The sequence below is a fragment of the Leucopleurus acutus genome, assembly GCF_964270905.1.
Source record: "Leucopleurus acutus genome assembly, chromosome: 5".
Lineage (NCBI taxonomy): Eukaryota > Metazoa > Chordata > Mammalia > Artiodactyla > Delphinidae > Leucopleurus > Leucopleurus acutus.
In genome coordinates, this window is record NC_139147.1 from 134,744,790 (window position 1) to 134,766,033 (window position 21,244).

Here is a 21,244-nt window from a genome sequence, read left to right on the forward strand (position 1 = left end):
TTGCGTGGCCAAAGGCAGACATAACCTGAAGGCAGGCTTCATGCCCAGCGAGAGGGGAGGTTACCAGTTATAGGGGGATTACATCAGGATGCCTCATCAGTTACCAGAGAAACCAGCAGAGGGGCACCCCCTTATTGTCCCTTGATAAGAACCACCACTAGCTGGGGTCTGGGGCAAGTACTTAAGAAGGTCACTCCTGTGAGTAGGATATAGGTGAAGCAGGTACTGGTGAAGCAGGTACTGGTCAAGCAGGGGATGTACAGAGAGCGAGAGAACAGCCATCTTTATTGGCCTGACCATACAGCAAGGTAATGCATTTGTACTCCACTTAAGGTCCACAAAGATTTCCCTTCCTTTGAAGGCCATCCTTTGGATGGTTTTTAAAAAGGAAAAAAGAAAAAAAAAAGAGTGAAAAATAATGTATGTTACTCTTGTGGCAAATCACTGCTATTTGGCAATGAAAGGATCTTATGTGTGTGTGTGTGTGTGTGTGTGTGTGTGTGTGTGTGTGTGTGTGTGTGTGTGTTCCATTACTTGGGGTCCATGCTGCTGTGTGGATACATTAACAAGATGCACTTTGGGTACTGGTTAGATATGTAAACCAAAGACAAATCCATCTTTCAATGGATTTATGGTCGTTTAGTGGAAGATGGTAGCAAAATTCCACGGCACGGTTTTATTCCACTCAATTCAGGAAAATTCTATTGATCCACTACTCAGCACCTGGCACTCTAAGTAAGTAATGGGAATCCAAAGACGAAAGAAGATTTAGCAAGGGGGAGGGGAGGTGGGCAGACATACGGAAAACAGTAACAAGAGAGTCAGAAGTCTGATGATTGCCGTGTGTGAAAGGAGAACGGGGTGGGTGATGAACTCCCCCGAAGCAAGCACCACACAGGAATCTTAAAGGTTACAAGATGGCAGCCAGTAGGGTGGGTCAGGGATACACAATGTTATTTTGAAAAAGCGAAGCAACGGTTAAAAAAAGAGAAGTTTTCACATAAAAATCCAGATTTCTGGCTTTTCTTAAAAAAAGTACAAGATCTGGCAACACTTGGCAACAACGGAGCAGAGATAGGTAGGCATGGGCTCTCCAGTACCCAAGAGTCCTCACTCAAGGAGCCTGGCCCCTGTAGGCATCTGCGTTGTAAGCCCCTGTCTTAGGACAAAGGTAGAGTCGTCAAGGTTTCAGAATCCTACCTTAAGAAGGGAAACACGGGGGAAAGCTGAACACTCTGAGATTTGCTTTCCTAGAAATAAAACAGCAAAAAGCCAACAGAATGGTCTGTCTCTGCATCACTTGACACTGATCAGCCAGTTGACTCAGTTAAGCCTCTGTGCTGCTCGTAAGCACTTATGAGAACAGCTTGCTGGTGCAGTCGGAGAGGAAAACCTTCTCAGGCTCCAAGCATATGGTCCGTTTGGAAGACAGCAACTCAGCACAGCTCTCAGCAGGCCACTGCATCCCTCCTAAGGATCACTGGAAGCATCTGGTACAGAAAAAGGACCACAGCAGCTGGGGCTCGGTCAGCAGCACAGAAGCGTGCTGGTCCTCATGGGCTCACCCCGGCCTCACATGGCTTTCCACAGCCTCCCCCAGCTCGGCCTTCTCTCCTGGCTCCCGGCTCCCCAGGGTACACCTCCCAGGGGCACGTGCCACCAGCAACGGTCGAAACACGATGCGACCAAACTGATGCCATTCATCTCCTCCTGCGGTGGATGCTTTCCATTTTCCACCCAGGTCCCTCCCATCCCCCCTCCCGGTTCTGTGTGTCCCCCCAGCTTCTGCGTGATTTGCAGTCATCTTTGGCTATTGGAGCCGCTTCATCTGGATGTGCCCCAGACCTGGAAGTGTGCGGGGAAGCTCACGGCCAACAGCTCCTGGATGCAGGAGTGTGAGAACCAGATCCCCAGCCTCAGGGTGGACTCACTGCTCCCCAGAGGACCAGCCACCCTTGCTGGCTACCTCCCCTTCCCTGCCCCACGACCCTGATCCTGATTCCTCCTGGGAGCACTTCCTTAATAATCACTTGCATGTGAAGCCTCCTCTGGGGTCTGTGCCTGGGAAAACCCCACCCAGACACATCCCCTCCCCTCCCCACCCCTGTCCCCTCCAGTTACCCCTCCCAGGCCCTCGGAGTCCAAAGCTCACTTAGACTTCGATTCTCCCTCTTCCTCCATGCTGTCTCTTTCTAGCTACACATTAAATCCAATATTTCCTCCTATGGGACACATACCCTCACCTTCTCACTACAACCGACTTTAGCTACCCATCACCTCCCACCATGACAGGTGCCATGTTTTCTCAGCTTCCGTTTTCTTCCCCTCTTAGGCTTTTGGAAACTCAGCACTTCCAGTGGTTTTTCCTCTAAAACAAAACAAAAATATTGCAGTGGTTCCCCACTGACTTCAGGATAAAGTTCAAACTCCTTAGCCCAGCCATCAGAGGCCTCGTGACCCAGGCCCTCACCCTTCTCATGCCTTTTCTCCCCGTTTCCCTCTGGGCCTCATGCTCCAGTCACCCCACATCATCCGTGGTCTGCTTTTCCAGGCTCCAGGCTCCCCTGGGCCGGTCCCCCTGCCTGGGAGGCCCTTCCCACCCCTGGTGCCCCTGTTCAAATCTACCCATCAGTCAGGACCCAGAGCACATGAGAGTCACAGAGCCTCCTTTTCTGAAGCCCCCATTAACACATTCCAGGTGAGAGACAAAAACCAAGACCCATAGATGAAGCTGGGCATTCACATAATTTGCATATAGACTTTACATCTTCCTAGCAGATAAGTTTCCTGAGAGCTGGGAGCTCTTTAGCGTGATCTTTGCTCATTTACCTTAGAAAAATCTAACTGAAAGGGCGGAAACGTTTACCACTTAAAACGGTGCTAGTTATTCTAGTCTCAGGCAGATGTGTTCCAGAATGGATGTGAGACAGTGGCGGGCGGGGCGGGGGGAGGGGGGAGATCCTCTTCTCTCTCTCTTAGTTCCCACAGACGCCTCTCTGGATGCGAGCATCTCACCACCCTAGGTGTGATTCCAATGAACACTCACTCTAAACCCAAACCGACTTATTCCCCACGGGGCTCATTGCTGGAAACACCAATCTGATCTAGTCCTGAAGGAAAGCCTGCATCATAGGTAGAGAGATGCTACAGGATTACATTTCACGGGCAATTAAAGAGATTTTCAAGGGCAGCTTTGATTATACGCGTTTTTCACCCTCCACCAGGGTTTCAGAATCCCACCCCCTGCATTAGCTGCAGGTCCTCTGTGTGCCCCACTCCCTGACCCTAAGCCAAAAGGCACCTGATGAATGTCAACAGAGGGCACAAATGTCCTGGTTCCCTGTTCCATATAAGGCATTATTCCAGAGGACCTGGACCCAAATGGCTTCAACCCATTAGTGATGAAAAAACACATCAATGACACCCTGAACTAGCTCTGTGTGTGAACAACGACAGTTTTTAACAGCTGAAAAATAGAGCAGCACAATGCATTTCAGTACTTACGTCTACAACCATAAAGCGACCTAGAATTAAACCCACACTCATGAAACATCAGAGTGACATTTTAATAACTGACTTCTCTTAGCCATCAAGTTTTAAGATCTTTGGCAACTCGTTCTAAGGAAAACTGCCCGAAGAAAATGAAGCACAACTTAAATGTACTTAGAAATCAGGGTGAATGCAACTACATTGTCTGTTGCAAATCACTCTGTGTTCCTAAGAAAGACCTGAGAGAAGGAAGTACAATCGCCCTTTTACTTACCAAATATCTCATATTCGGCTATTCATTCTTGAGTCAGTTTTCAAAGCCACTGACTGACTCAACTGAACACACTTAGGATCAAGAAAAACTGACTCAGATGTGTGGTTTGGCCTGCCATCTTAAAATGGAATGGCAGGGCTTCCCTGGTGGCGCAGTGGTTGAGAGTCCGCCTGCCGATGCAGGGGACGCGGGTTCGTGCCCCGGTCTGGGAAGATCCCACATGCCGCAGAGCGGCTGGGCCCGTGAGCCATGGCCGCTGAGCCTGCGCGTCTGGAGCCTGTGCTCCGCAACGGGAGAGGCCACAACAGTGAGAGGCCCGCGTACCGCAAAAAAAAAAAAAAAAAAAAAAAAAAAAAAAAAAAAATGGAATGGCAGTTATCAAAATTTTCAGAAGAAAGGATCGGGCAATTTTTCATGGATTGAAGTGAAACTTATCAAACTGGCAGAGGCCTCAGAGGAACATTACTGCACTGTGCTTTGGGAATAACTGATGATACAGTTAGACTGTCCATGATGCTCTCAAATTACTCAAAATTCACTAGAAAACATTTCATTGTGAGACTTGAATAAACTCTTCTCACTTCAGACATATTACTCCTACGCCTTAGCCGAAAGAAATGTTTCCTCCTGAAACATTTCCCTAGTTTTTCTTGCCAGCAGGAGGTGACTTCTCCTTTTTCCAAACTCCCATGGCGTGAGGGATGTCTTATTTTCTCAGGTAAACTGCAGGTACCTGGAAGGCAGGTTCCAAGGGCAGTTGAATCTTGCACCTGCACCCTCTCCCTTCCCACCAAGTAGAGTCCCTAGCACGATACCTTACGAAGAGCACAAGCTTAATGTCTGCAAATGACTCAATGAGTCAGTGAGTGAATGCAAGCTTGTATGGTTCTGGGTTTTTTTTTTTTTCTGCTCTTACTGCAGACCCCAAAGGCTAATTATTTGCTACAAACTTTACGGTCACCTTTCAAACACATTAAGGTTGATATCCAAGTTTCAAGTAGTCATTCCATGATGATTATTGCTAATGAACTTGATTTAAACTGATAGTAATCTAAACAGTTTATGTACAGGGCTTTCAATATTGTCTACTTGGACAATATTAACCAAGGCATTTACCTCCTCTTTGAGAGCTAATCATTTCATTTATCAGCATCTATAGCTGTCAGAACTTTGGCAGACTTGGTGAAAAATACCATCAACTGCTCATATTAAAAATTAATCACACAAGATTTCCTTTGTTTCATTTTTTACTACTTAAACCCTACTGGACTTCCCTGGTGGTGCAGTGGTTAAGAATTCACCTGCCAATGCAGGGGACATGGGTTCAAGCCCTGGTCCAGGAAGATCCCACATGCCGTGGAGCAACTAAGCCTGTGCGCCACAACTACTGAGCCTGCGCTCTAGAGCCCACGATCCACAACTCCTGAAGCCCGGGTGCGTAGAGCCGGTGCTCCGCAACAAAGAGAAGCCACTGCAATGGGAAGCCCGTGCACCACAACGAAGAGTAGTCCCCGCTCGCTGCAACTAGAGAAAGCCTGTGTGCGGCAACGAAGACCCAACGCAGCCAAAAATAAATTAAAAGACCAGGTAGTGAGCTTCTAAAGGCTGCCTTATGAACATTAGATTAAAATCAATACTTAAAAAAAAACAAACACACAACTCCCTACTGATACAGAAAATGTTCTGCTGGGTTTTGTTTGTTTATTTTTCATAGCATGGGGTCTCTTCCTCATGATGCAAAAACATACAGTTATTGCATTTGCTAGGGGAGAAAATGCCTGAACTTTAAAATTGTATAATGCAATACTAAACAGAAGTGGGGGAAATTCTGTTGGTCATTTTTGTCACGAGAATGGCAAATTACCATTCTCATTACCATACTTGGCAAATTACCAAGCTTTTGCAACTTCCTTTAAAAGGGTGGGGGCCCGTTTCAAAGATCTGGCACCAAGTTATCCAAGCAGTTCTTCCTCTGTATATGCTTATTAAGGAGCTGGAATGTTCATTAACGTCATCCAGGCAGGTGGTCCAGACACTCGGATAGAGTGAACTCAAACTCAAGGACAATGGCATCTTCCCTTTCATGAAAACCCTCCATGCTTCCTTCTTCTTTTTTTTTTTTTTTTTTGCGGTACGCGGGCCTCTCACTGTTGTGGCCTCTCCCGCTGCGGAGCACAGGCTCCGGACGCGCAGGCTCAGCAGCCATGGCTCACAGGCCTAGCCGCTCTGCGGCATGTGGGATCTTCCTGGACTGGGGCACGAACCTGTGTCCCCTGCATCGACAGGCAGACTCTCAACCACTGTGCCACCAGGGAAGCCCCTCTACTCTCTTTTTAAAATATAGCACATGTTGTCATTTCTCCCACGATAACTGGCCAAAAGATAGATCTGATTTCCTTTGCCAGGCTTTCAATTTTTATTTTTACAAGAGCAGCAGAAACATAATGTGCTTTCTATCCCACCTTCATTGTTTTTATTTATTCATTCATTCATTCATTTATTTTTATTGTATAGTTGATTTACAATGTTGTATTAGTTTCAGGTGTACAGCAAAGTGATTCAGATTTATATACATACATATATATATATATATTCTCTTACAGATTCTTTTCCCTTATAGGTTATTACAAAACATTTAGTTCCCTGTGCTATACGGTAAGTAGGTCCTTGTTGGTTATCCATATTATACTGATATATAGTAGTATGTATATGTTAATCCCAAGGTCCTAGTTTATCCCTCTGCGCCCCTTCATCATTTTTTTAAAAAGCATTTAAAATTAATATTGCTCTTTTCAAAAAACCAATCTCTACCTCTCTTTTCCTAATTAGACCCAATAAAAATATAAGAGTAAGCATTCTTGGGAAAGCCATATTGAAAAACATCATCCAAGCCTTGAAAATCAAAATCAAGACCAAATCAATTACAGGGCTTGATTCAAGTGAATTTTGTTTTTCCTCCCAAGTGATTGACAGAAAGTATGATGGGTTCAAAATATTCAAGTATTTCTGGAGTTTGGGGGAAGATATGAAGTTTGTATACAGCCTCTAACCAAAATTAGTGTGTCTTCCAGCCATGCTTTGCAGATTAATAGTAGTATACTTTCACTAGCTGCTCTCTTCTGGGAGTACAGCTCCTCAAGGAGACAGTTTTCTAGCTGAGTGTAATGCAGTAAATTGAAGGAGGAAAGGATGTAACGTGGATTCTCTACTTATGCCGTCTGGTGTGGACAGTTGCAAGACGCTATGAAACTCTAGTTGTCTAATGTTTGGCCTTACCTGTCAGAGGGCAGAGGCCCTGGGAACAGATGCAAACTCCACACACACACATCCACAAACCCTATTCCTTTCCCCTCCCTTCTTCATTCAACACACATGAGGCACCTCATGATGCTAAGGTAACCGCCCACCCTCAGAGGCCTTACCTGTCGGCTTTCTTGAGCAGGATGGCCCTGAAGATGTTCTCGAGGGGCGTCTTCTCCCGCTCATGGGTTGGCTGCACGAAGGGGTGCAGGGCCACCAGCGAGAAGCCCTGCTGGTACAGCTCCAGCAGCTGGGCGGGCAGGTCACGGAGGGAGGTCAGCCTCACGGCCGAGGCCCGTGGGAGCTCGGCTGGGAGTGGAGAGAGGGGAGGCTCATCAGAGACCCACCCAGACCGGCCACCCCACGCATCCACATCCCTCTCCCCTCCGCTCAGCAGAAAATCTCCAGGTCGCCTCTCAGTCACATGAGTCTATTCCCATCTTAACTACTGTCTTCAAGGGGACCTACAAAACTGCTGGTTAATTTCCAACTCCTCCGTAAGTACTGGTGACTGGATGGCTTAAAATTAGAGCCAGGGCTTCCCTGGTGGCGCAGTGGTTGAAAGTCCGCCTGCCGATGCAGAGGACTCGGGTTCGTGCCCCAGTCCGGGAAGATCCCACATGCCGCGGAGCGGCTGGGCCCGTGAGCCATGGCCACTGAGCCTGCGCGTCCGGAGCCTGTGCTCCGCAACGGGAGAGGCCACAACAGTGAGAGGCCCGCGTACCGCAAAAAAAAAAAAAAAAAAAAAAATTAGAGCCAGTTTCTCAGAGATCACACTGGAAAAGGCACTTCCAGCCCCTCAGAAAATAAAAAAGAAAGAAATGAAGAAGGAGGATAACAAGACGATGACAACTGCACACAAACGTAAAACTGCCGGGTGGCAAAAAGCAGCAGCAAAACAAAGTCCAAAGACAGACTGGAACAACATTTCTGTGCCACTTAAGACAAAAGGGTAATTTCCTTAACAGGCAAAAAGCAGAAGCAAGAACAAAAACAAGCAAAATGGACAGAATATACGAACAGGCAATTTCCTGAAAAGCATAAAAGGGTAATCAATACTTGAAAGGACACTCAAATTAACTCAAGATTAGAACTATGCAAAACAAAACAAATGTTTTCTCCCTATTGAATTATTTTAAAATTGGGGTTTAAAAAAACCTTTTTGAGACGGGCAGACAAGATATCAGAAGTCAACAGATTCAAGTGACAAGTCTTCCAGCCCAGTCCCCCGCCCCTCAGGCTCTTTCCCTAGAGGCAACCAATATTATCCATTTTCTTTTGTATATATGTTAATAATCGCTGAATCTGTGCACAAATAAGTTTATATATCTATCTCACTTTTTTTACACAAATGGTAGGATAATGTTACAACCCAGCTTTTTATCCATTTTTATCAATGAACAGTATCCTTTTCTTGGAGATCATTCCATGGCAGTACACAGAGCTCTTCCTCATTCTTTTTACAGCTGCACAAGTGTTCCACTGTGTGAGGTACCACAGATTATCCAAACTTTTGCTTTCATAAGTAATACTGCAATGAGAAACATCACTCCTACATGATTTCACATGTATTCATGTATGGTATACCTAAAAAAGTTAATTCCTAGGTGTGGAATTGCTGGGCTCAAGATAAATACATTGTAATTTTTTTAGAGACTGCCAAATCTCCTCCATAGTGCAGTAAGGGCTTTCCTTTATCAGTGAGGTACAAAGGTTATTTCTTTTCCCACGCCCTGGCTAATCTCACAACAAAAAATATGATCCCTGTGAGGTGGTAATTTATACTTCTCATTATGTAATTTGTACTTTTTCTTATTAAACATCTCATGTTTAAATGCTATTTATGTTGCCTTTTCTGTTAACTGTTCAAAATCTTTGCCTAGTTTCCTACTGGGTTATTGGTCTTTTGTCTATTGATTTGTAGGAACTCTTTATATATTAGGAAATTCATTTCTTATTTGTAATAACAGTTGCAAGTATCTTTCCCAAATTATTGTCTTTTGACTTTGCATGACACGGGTTTTGCCTTGAAGAATTTTTTTTAATAAAGTTGAATTTATCAATCTTGCCTTACATGGCTTCTGAGTTTTATGTCATAGCAGAGAGACCGGGAATATAAAACAATTCTCTTGTGATTTCCTGTAGTAATATTTCAGTTTTTGCATGTAAATCTTTGCTCCATTTGGAATTTATGCAATATGAATTCAACTTTTCCCACCCACCCCCAGTTTATCCATTTTTCTGCATTGATTTGAGATGTCACCTTTATCATATATTATATTCTTAAGTATATTTAAGTCTATGACTACGATCTATTAAACTATTCTAACAATTTTAGTTTCATATTATGTTTTAAAATCTGGTCAGGTTATTTCCTGAATCTTCCTATCTTCCTGTTTATTTTCTGAATCTTTCTGTTTCTTCTCAATTATTTGTTTTTCCAAATGGTCTTTAAAATCAGGTCATCAAATTGTCCCTTAAAAAATAATCTTGTTGATACTTTTATCGGATCATGTTCAAATTACAGCTGGTGAGAGAGAATGGATTTTTTTCTTTTTAACCATTTTTTAAATTGAAGTATAGTTAATTTACGATGTTGTGTTAGTTTTAGGTGTACAGCAAAGTGATTCAGTTATACGTATCTATATATGTCTGTTTTTCTTCAGATTCTTTTCCATTATAGGTTATTACAAGATATTGAATATAGTTCCCTGTGCTGTACAGTAGGTCTTTGTTGGTTATCTATTTTATATATAGTAGTGTGGATATGTTAATCCCAAACTCCTCATTTATTGCTCCCCCTCACACTATTTGATTATATTTTTAATACACAGGAATTGGAAATTGAAGCCAAACAATATTTTACAGAAAGTTAACAACATCAACCTCCCGAGAATGGATATTTTCATCACGCTGCAAGTTTCCATCCAAGAACATTGCATGATTTTTGTTTATTCAAGACTCTTTAGGGGTCCCTTGGGTGCATATTAAAATTTTCTTCACATAGATACTGCACACTTGTGAAGTTTATTCCTAGTTATTTTATATTTTATTGCTATTTGAATTGGTTTTTTTCTCCTTTTACTTCTGTGATCTCCATTGTGGGCAAGAATGTTGGAGAAACAGTTATGCTCATGGCGGCTGACAGTGGTGAACCTTTCTGGAAGGCCGTGTGGTATTTTCCCTCAATCCTAAAAGTGCATTTGCACTTTGTCCAGCAACCTCGCCACTGAGTTTTATGCCTGTGGCTGGACTCCTAAATGTTTCTCAAGATATATGGGCAAAGTTATTCACTACAGGGTCATCAAAACAGCAAAAACCTAGAACCAAGGAGTTCTTCTCCGGAGGGCTAGCTCAACATTGGGACACCCCAATGATGAATCCTCTGAACCATTAATATGTGTTACATGAGGATGAAAATGTGCCCAAGACCCATGACTAAGTTAAGAGACAAGGTGTCTAACAGTGTTTATCGTAGGATACTTTAGTATAAAAAAATTCGAAGGATAGAGAGACATGAATAAAATTTTTTTCTGGAAGAAATAACAGAAACATCAATATTGGAGAGACTGGAGTAGAGAGGTGAGGATGAGAAGGTAGTTTTTACTTTATTTTGTACTTTCAATACTATTACCGTCAATACAGCAATCATTTGGGCGGAGGGTTTATGAGACATTTTAATTTTCTTCTTTACATGTGAAAAATATTTTAAACTTTAATGTATTTTTAAAAACACTGTGTTACTTTAAAACAAACTTAAAAACAAAATCTAGGGGTACTTAAGAATACTCTTAACATCAGCCACTGTAGCCCTCACTTCCATACATCAGGCAAGAAATTTACAAGGAAGAAAAATCTACAGCAATGATTCATTCTAAAGCAAGTGTCCAGCATCCTGGAGAAATCGCCATGAATAACAGTGACAGAGATAAGGCTGGTCAGGAAAGCTAGAGAGCATGCAATCTCTGCCTTGAAGAGTACGTTCTAGATATGCCGCCAGATAGAAAAAAATCTTGAAGGTAAGTCTGGAAAGATCGCTGAGCCCGTCCACACTCCTAGGCACAGCAACCCGGTGGGCCAGAAAGGCAGCCTCTCCAAGCCTGCCCCACCGTCCAGCAGCAGAGGCAACACCCAAAATCCTTGGAAATGGAGACCCTTGGGCGCCACCCCAGACCTACTGAATCGGAATCAGAGCCATCTATGGCTTCACAAGCCCTCGAGGAGATTAAGAGGCTGAGAACTACCTTCTAGAGGGTTTCCTCTAGAGGATCTAAGGCCACACACCCACCTGTGACCTGCACCCCAACTCCACACAGCCAGGACCCCGGCCGTCCCTGCCATGGCAGCCCCAGGCCCACTGCGGGGGTCTGCACAGGCTTCTCCCCCAGTCTGTGTGCACCCCCAGGCCCAAGGCGGCACAGAGACTAGGGAGAGGCGAGTGGGGAGACACTGCTGCGGGGGCAACATTTAAGGAGCATCAAAAACTCAGTAACCAGTACGAATCAACATTAAATGAAATAGGTTAAAAAGTGAACATGAATGCCGAAAGTCCATAATGAACAAACTATCAAAAATTTTACTAAGGACAGCATCTGTATTATTGATTTTTCTTTTGCCTCAAGCTTGGCACAGCCCTGTTACTGATCTCCTCTTTTTAAAAGACGTTGCCTCACTTGCCTCACCCCAGTGCCGGCCCAGCCCAACATCTCTTGCCCTCTTGTCCGGGGCCCTGCGAATGACAGGAGTGGGCCTGTATGTAGGCTGCTCCAGGGGAACCAGGGGCAGGTCTCCTGTGCTGTCAGGAGATGACGAAGCAACAGAAGCGTGTGTGTCACAGACGCTGTTGTTTTATTTAAAAAACTGCATGAACTTTTGGTAGGAGTGTAAGCCCTTCTGGAGGGTAATTTTATAATATCCATCAGACCTAAAAATACCACGCGGCACAAAGATCCCCTCTTCTTTGATAAAACTGTACATTAAGAGCATCTGTGACCTCAAAGTCAGTCTCTACGGGTCGGTATTTTGTAAATGTTTCTAGTATTTCAGACTCTTTCTGCTACGGTAAAATAAACCTGTGCCAAGATTTTGATAATTTGTATGTTTCTTTCCTCTTATGCATGATCCTATAATTTAAAAAATGAATAAAAGCAATTAACGTGTTTAGAAGACTTGGGATTCTAGGATCAGCTCTGTGCTCCTCCCTGGCATCGATCCTGAGCCTGTGAACGGTCAGTTTCCACGTATAAAACGGAGATGACAACGTGGGCCTGTCTTCCATCAGAGAGTGGTTGTGAGGATCACACGAGATCCTTACATGTGTAAGGAGGCGTGTGTAATCGATGAAGCTCCGAACAGCGGAGTTCAGTGGTGCTGGGAGTGGCGGACAGACTGGTCCGCTGCAGCCGCTGATGACAATTCGGTGCTGGGACATTAAACCCTCCCCATCCCCGTCCACAGCCCTTCACCTCCACGCTCCAAATCAGTGCACTAAAGATATTAATCAACCACTTTATAGCTAAATGCTTCCTGAATGAAACAGAATACCTTTAAAATTTTTATCTTTAAATCTAAAGATGTATCTCCTGTCAAAACTCAGCAATTTTATAGCTTTAATTTTTAGTATGCTATCAAAGTTGAGCTTCATTGGTTAAAAAACAAATAAAAATGAATCTCAACTATCCTATAATAAAAAAAAAAGAACAGCGCCAACTGTAAACACGATTAAAGGCCTAATTTCACGTTTCTTTTTGAACCTTAATGTTAAAAAGAAACCCTGGTTCTTGCAAAGTGACCAATCCCCCAGTATTACTACTAGGAACACAAACAAGGGAATGACTTATCTGTTTGGATGAACATACCAATCGTGGGCTCTTGGTCTATTTCTCACCCCACCCATCAGAATGACCTCTCCACTATTTTTGTTTTGTAATATTTGCCTGATTTCGTTTACAAATTACATAATCTTGGGCAAGTCACATAATTCCCACCCCATCTCTTGGGTCCCTCATTTTTAAAATGAAGACCCCGGACAGGCAATTCCAAAAGGAGCTTCCAACTTTAAAATGCAATGACGTTATCATTTTCCATTTGGAGACTCAGGTACAAGTCTCTAACTAAAAAGTGACATTGGAAGAGAATACAATAAATGTTTCCAATGTGAACTGAAAGAGTCCTGCCAAACCAGAGCCAAAATGAGAAAAAGGCACAACCACATGTTCGGGTGGGTAGAGAGATGGAAACGGAGGCAGGAAAAGAATCTGCTGGTGGTGCAGCAGGATAAAAGTCACCGCTGAAGATGAGGGCACTGATGGGGCTGACTTGGCCAGTGTCACCCTCCAGTCTGAGGAAGTGTCACCATTAGGGCCCAACACCCATTTGAAGGTCACACTTTTCTCTCCACTTTCTAAACTGCTTGTTCCATACACTTGGTTAACAGCAATCAGTCTGCAAGCCGGGGTCCAGGCTGGACATCCCCGTGCTCCCACCCAGGGAACTGTCTTCTTCCCATACGGGCACTCATGCTGCTGCTGTGCAAAGCCCAGTTCTCCAGCCTGGCAGGGGCTGGGTCTCATCCTATGACCTGTAGCAGGTCTGGGACAGATCCCAAGGCCAGGAACTGGGGCCCCAGGGCCCAGATGGATAAAGTAAGCAAGAGACAGAGCCAGGGGATGAGCAGTGAACACGGAGGGCCCACCTCCCCAAAGGGGTGGCATCTTGTCCTTCTAGCCTGGTTACTGCCAATGGGCACGTGGGTGCCCTGGTTACTGCCAATGGGCACCATTGGTGCCAGAACGTCTAATTCTTACCTTCAAGAAGTCAGAAATCTTGATCCTCATAGAAACTCTCCTGATCTTTAGATTTGGCAAGTAAGTCCTATTTTATTTTCAACCCCATGTGGCCCAAAGCCAAGACCTGGTAGGTCACAGTGTCTGGCTGGGGCATTTGATAAACGTGGGAGGATGGATGCCCCACACCCTTCCCATCCCTGATGGTGGCACTGCCAAGGGATGGTGTGACTGCCAGTCTGGCAATGACCAGCTTACCAGTGTGCTCATTCCCACATCATCACGCTTATCCAAGTCTTCAAGGACATGTCCACAGGTATCTGACACACGCCTCTATTTCCTTTCTACTTTCTGTCTCTATGAATTTGACTACTGGAGGTACCTCATACCAGAGAAATCATATATTTGTCCTTTTGTGACTGGTTTATTTCACTTAGCATAATTTCTTCAAAGTTCATCTATGTTGCAGCATGCGTCAGGATTTGTTTCTTTTTTAAAGCTGAATAATATCGCATTGTATCTATATATCACATTCTTTTAAAACTGAAGTCAGTTGATTTACAATGTTGTGTTAGTTTCAGGTGTACTGCAAAGTGATGCAGTTATACATACATACATATATGTATATTCTTTTTCAGATTCTTTTCCCTTATAGGTTATTACAAAATATTAAGTATAGTTCCCTGTGCCATACAGTAGGTCCTTGCTGGTTATCTATTTTATAGATAGTAGTGTGTATATGTTAATCCCAAATCCCTCCCTCTTCTATACTGATGTAGACATGAACAAAGAGGTTAGAACCACATAACTATATTTCAAATCCCTTGGAAATCTTTTTTCCCTCATTCAATTACCAATAAGAGGCTTTTTAAAAAATCAAAACACAGAAAGTGGGCTTCCCTGGTGGCTCAGTGGTTGGGAGTCCGCCTGCCGATGCAGGGGACACGGGTTCGTGCCTCAGTCCGGGAGGATCCCACATGCGGCGGAGCAGCTGGGCCCGTGAGCCATGGCCGCTGGGCCTGCACGTCCGGAGCCTGTGCTCCACAGCGGGAGAGGCCACGATAGTGAGAGGCCCGCATACCGCAAAACAAAAAACAAAAACACAGAAAGTACTGCTAGAAAGGTATTTTGGGTAACATGAGAGTCCAAAGGTTTTGTTTTGAAATAAGTGGGGTTTTTTTTCTTTCAGAAAATAACTCCATATAAATAAATAAACCATTATTCCAGGAGTTTAAAAAGAAAGGAAGGAAAACAGGGGAAAAAGCATAATCCACAAAACCACATATTTCTTAACACTCCTGGGATAAAGGAGATTGTGTTTTTGCTATGATTATGTTTGTTTAGCAGAAACATTCTGCAGCCCTGTTTATTCCCTGGAAACGAAGCCCTTCAGACATCTGCAGAAGAGCCAAAGCAATGTTTCTGCTACTTCAAACTTCATTACAGGGAAAGTACCAGCTTCCAACACAAGAAAGAAAGCACTGTGCACGATGACCTCACATCTCACTCAAGTCTCTACAGCAGGCAACACACGCTGACCCTCAACAGTTCCTATAATTTTGCCCAGCACATTTGTGACTTTAACCTAATTATTCAAAGTCCAACTTTGCTTTTCTAATTACAACCACTAATGGATCTGTCAATACCAGGGAGCCCAACAGGACAGAGAGACACTATCTCCCCCGGGTCATTTTCTTCTCAGGTGAAGCTGATAATGACACTGTTCAACCAAATCTTTTTTTCTCTAATTTCCTTGAAGGCCACCATTTCTATAACATCAATCTGGCTGGACTTTGCAGTAGATCCAATTTAGCAAAAAGCTAAAAGCAATCACTTTTCGATGTGGGGTTTTTCACTGTATAAGTAAAAAATAGGAATTTTTTTTTTGGCCACACCACACGGCATACGGGATCTTAGTTCCCTGATCAGGGATCGAACCTGTGGCCCCTGAAGTGGAAATGCGGAGTCTTAACCATTAGGCCGCCAGGGAAGTCTCAGGAATTCGATTTTTTAAATAAGGTTTGCAGCCCATGTCTTCGGTGTTATTTCTAAATCTGTGGCATAAAACTTTCATTTTAGGATTTTCAGATTCAGACTTCTGTCATCTTGTTATCAAATAAACCCATGTTTCTGAAACTTAAAAAAAAACACACATCCAGACTCATGAGACCACACCGTTAAAACACTATTTATTCTTTCATATATTGTTAATTGGAGTGAAATTCACCTAACAAAAAAATCAGTCATTTAAAAGTGAACTATTGGGCTTCCTTGGTGGCACAGTGGTTGAGAGTTCGCCTGCCGATGCAGGGGACACGGGATCGTGCCCCGGTCCGGGAGGATCCCACATGCCGCGAAGTGGCTGGGCCCGTGAGCCATGGCCGCTGAGCCTGCGCGTCCGGAGCCTGTGCTCCGCAACGGGAGAGGCCACAACAGTGAGAGGCCCGCGTACCACACACACACAAAAAAGTGAACTATTCAGTGGCATTTAATATATTTGCAATGTTATACAACCATCACCTCTGTCTAGTTCTAAAATGAGGAAACTGCATATTCATTAAGCAGTTATTCCCCATTCCTCTCTCCCCGAGCCCCTGGCAACCACCAATCTGCTTTCATAAAACACAATTCTTAACACCTTAACTAAATCATGGATAAACTCAAGAGGGAAATCTCAGTAGGAGTAAAAGCACTTTTTGAAGCTTCCGTAACCTAGGCTCCTACAGGTCAATCAGGCAGTAACTGACAAAGCAACAGATGCTCATCAAATGAGTTCCTAAGATGCAGGCCACTGGTCCACAGATGCTTGTTAAACATCAGACTATCAGACTCTGTGACAAAAAGGGGGGTTGTAAAGGGGAGCAGAGAGTCAAGTTGTTATTGGTTTGCTTGTCATTCCAAAGAGTCACACACAGTCATTGAATTACACACACACACAATATTGTACTATAAAAAATTCAATGTCTAGGTGTTTGTAAGGAGAGGGCCTGAATAATCCCTGTTGACGATACCCATTGATCAAACTCCGAAGATGGCATGATTGCTCATCCCGCCTCACCAGTCCATTTTGTCAGAGAAGACACAGGCTAAGATTCATCAGGAAAGCTTTTCAAGAAACACCAGGCACCGCGCTGCTTAGATCTCACAGGGGGAGTATTCCGATATTAAAAGCAACCAGCTAGAAACTGAACCCAGAGTATTAATAAAATATTTCACACACTTAAAAGTACTTTTTATAGAGAAGAGACGACATGAAGGATTACCAAGTCTTCAGAATTTCTAACCAAACTCATCCACACCAGATCCAAGAAGAGCTTAGCATGAGTCAGAAGGGAAGCTAGTTATCAGTATTTTATGCCATTTTCCTACCTGAGCACGATAGCACTATAGCTGACACTCCTGAAGTTCTCTTTTGATTTTGAGAATACAATAAACTGATTGCATCAAAGACCAGCCACTAATGACTATGTACAAACAATATGGAAATGAAACTATTTAGAATGTAAATGAGACCCTATATGGATTTCCATGATAAAGTCTCAAGGCTTTGCATAAAAGTAATCAGCACTGAAAATCTTCAGCGCTGGAAATGTGGCTAGTCCAAACTGAATGTGTCATACGTGTAAAATGTACATGAGATTTCAAAGACGTAGCACGAAAACAGGAATGTAAAATACCTAAGTAAAGAAGTTATTTTATATTGGTAACACACTGAAATGACAACATTTGGGATAGTTGAGGATTAAATAAAATATACTAAAATGAATTTCTACCTGTTTTAAATGTGGCTACAGGAAAATTTAAACTCACATATGGGGCTCACATATATTTCCACTGGACAGCACTGCTCTTACGATTACTTACCAATCACTTGTTGTAACATTTATCACTATTTTTAATTATACAAATTATTCATTTAATTTTTTTTTCTGTCCTTCCCAATAAACAAGTTCTGCCAGGCCAGAGCCCAGGCCAGGTTTATTCGCCAACAAGCTGGCCAACCCAGAGTGCCTGGAGAAACCTCATTAACAATCATCGTTAAATGAAGCAATTCTCCATTGATTGGTACAGCCACACGACAGGACCGCACCAGTACTTTTTCCATCAAAGAAAGGCCAATGCAAACTGCCCCCTGCAGTTACTCAGGGTCAGGGTGGGGGGGTAGTTAACTCTGAGGTCCCCGCTCTGGGCTCCAAAGTAAATTAGCCACCATACCAAGATGAAAGAAACCATAAATAGTCCTAGAAAACCATCACCCAGTGATAAACTTTTTTTCTTAACCATGGTAAAATATACATAAAAATGTACCATTTTAACCATAGTTAAGTGTACAATTCAATGGCCTGAAGTACATTTACACTGTTGTGCAACCACCGCCACCAGGAACCTCTAGGAAACCTTCTTTTAACCAACAGTGTCACCTGCACTTGCCACCCAACCCTTCACCTCAGCCACCCAAGGAGAAAGGACACCTCACCTCCATCCTTCCTTCCTCTCTCCCCTCTGGTATGAGCAGGAGATACAAGAGCAGCAAGGAGGAAAAAAAAAAAAGCTGCTATGAGTCATAATAATTCCCAAATGTGAAAATCTGCCACTGGAAAAAAATCAAATTTGATATGACAACAGAAGCGAAGGAAGAATGTAAAAAATTTCACTTTGCAGAGGCGGCCAAATGACAGCACAAAGATTATGCATCTTAACCCCAAACAGCATAAAATGGAAAAAAAAAAAGGAATTTCCCCAAAAGTCTGGTGCCCCAATGGCATAAGTGCACTTCAGTTTGGCATTTACACAGGACACAAGAGAATATTACTACTGCTTTTTATCCTGAGTCATTATCATAAGGGTCTCCACTCTATAACAGAGTTTTACATTGGTATGTCAATAAAGTCTTCACTTAGGAGAGTATTTTTTATTTCAGAATATAATACGATAAAATAATACACTATGGAAACTGTTGGAAAGCATAAAAATTCACCATGCACAAGACTAGTTTTAAGTGCTTATGACAGAATAAATCCCACTCTCTCCAGGCTTAGTACAACTTCTACCCACAAAGGAAGCCCACTCGTAGGTTCAAAGGCACGATCCCCAGACACACCAACAAATGCACATCAGTGGATTCTCCTTTCCTTGCTGTACTGGAGACACACCACATATTCTGTGGCACAGTTAATAAACCATTCACGAACTTACCAAAAGTTCCATATATGCAAATGCGTGTTAATAAATAAAATTCTATGTGTATGACATCACCAAAGATTCAACAGAACTCAAACGAGGACAGGACCAGCCAGGTCTCATGCTCTAAAAAAGGCTTCAAGCACCTGCATTTTCAGCTTTGCGTGAACAATTACTACGTTCATGCGCAAACTCCCAAATTGGTGCATGGAAATAGAAAATCGTACACACAGGCTCTGCTAAATAATTTGCATGCAAAATTGTCATCAGCACTCTCCAGTTTCTTTTTTGCCATATAAGATATGGGGGTCTGTGACGCCTCGGGAGACTGATTTTAAGAGACATTTTGGTTCCCACTATTAAAAGGGGGGCCCCTGATGGTGTCTGGGGTCTATGCATGAATATAAGTCCCTCCCAGGTGCCTTCTCATGTAGTTCAGTGGAAGAGCGGAAAAGCTTGAGAATGAGATTAAGTAGAATAATGGGCAACAGATATTCTTCAGAATAATAAAACAGAGAGGAAACATGGTAAAAAAACCCAATAATTTGTATTGATACCCAGAAAAATGCCATCTATCAATGACAGTTTGTACAAGAAGGGAAACATGGATATTACCCAGGCAGTAAAAAGGACTTCCCTGATTCGGCCAGTGATACGTACTGAAATGGACCACCTGGAAGCTTTGCCTTGGAGATTGCCAGTGAGGACTCATAAGGCATCTTAAGTTTTCTCTAACAGTTCCTCCCTCCCTTGTTCCTGCCTCTCTTCCACTTGAAATGCAGTTAGTGTGAACTGAGATACGCTGGAAGTGTGAAAAACACACAAGATTTCAAAGACTCCGTAGAAAGAAAAGAATGTGAAATAGCTCAGAGTGTTTTACTGATCACATGTTGAAATGATAGTATTCTGAATATACTGGGTTACATAAAATATATCCTTAAAATTAATTTACCTATTTGAATTTTTTTAATGTGGCTACTAGAATATTTTAAATTAGATTCATGCCTCACATTATATTTCTATTGGACAAGGTCTGTTCTAGAACCTCTTGTTTTAAATTTATTTATTTACTTACTTAAATTTTTTATTTTAAACTAATTTCAGTCCAAAAAACATGATCCCTTCTCTAATTTTATTTTAAATTAGATCTATGGCTCACATTATATTTCAACTGGATAGGCTTGATCTAGAACCTTTTATTTTAAATTAATTAATTATTTTATTTATTTTAAACTTATTTCAGTCCAAAAAAACATGATCCCTGCTCTACTTTTATTAAACTGCCAATTTAACTCCTTACTAAGCATCCGTTAGCCACAGCCATCAGTAAGGTCACTTCTCTTCCCAAAATAAACCTGTTAACACCAAGGAATGGGGCAAAGCTGCCAGAATATTTACAGTGTGGGATCAGTGAGTCACCTGCCTTCAAGCACATTAAATCTTTCCTTCTTACTCATTGTCACTACTCCAAATTGGAGGAAAAAAAGCAAAACTTCCTACAATCTTCGCGTTCGATGTTTTGGTCCCTGAGCCCTTGAGTATTTGCTCTTGGAGACTTCCTAGTATCACAATCACACCAGCTCCTAAAGTGTTCACTGCTCTGGAGCAAGTAGGTTTGCAGCCTTTTTCTGTCCCTACTCCATCAGCAGCTCCAAACACCCTCCCGAATCTCGCCTCTCTTCCCACGCAGGGAATCTCAAACTGAGCATCTCACCTGCAAATCACTGCGCTGGCAAAACCGGAAACAGCTGCAGGGGCCACCAGCCAGCCAGCATCATGGCTGAGATTACTCATATCAGAAATATCACTAGACCTGCCAGTCTATTTTAAGTCCTTGGAAGTGCTTTGGAGTGGATTTTCTGGATGATTTATGTTACATTCCAGAAATGCAGATTCTCCCTCATGCACTTAATAAACATCCCTGTGGTCACGTTTCTAGTTAACAGAGCCATCTCCCTTCCTGGGATTCCCTGCCTGGTTCCTTTGAGGGTAGGAGGAAGGCTTCATGATATTCTCAATTCCCACATATTAGTAAGAAGTGAGTATTATTATTACTTTGTTACCATTGCAGTTCAGTCTGTCCTAATTCTAAACAACGTATGCAAACAGAGAACAGAAACCTGGAATTGAATTATAGGGTAGAAAGTTGGTGATGTCTCAAAGCTGGCTAAGGCAGAAATGGGTGGTGTAGCGGCCAAGGTTGCACTTCTGTGGT

The 21,244-nt window shown here is 43.0% G+C and overlaps 1 protein-coding gene across 1 annotated transcript in view; it reads right to left on the reverse strand.

Annotated features, from left to right (window-relative positions):
- The window catches only part of RFTN1 (raftlin, lipid raft linker 1), a 204,244-nt gene that overhangs the window by 118,394 nt on the left and 64,606 nt on the right, over positions 1-21,244 (reverse strand). Inside the window, exon 3 of the mRNA XM_082839511.1 lies at positions 7,186-7,372. Within this exon, the coding sequence (XP_082695637.1) occupies positions 7,186-7,372 (187 nt within the window). The remainder of the gene's footprint in view (positions 1-7,185; positions 7,373-21,244) is intronic.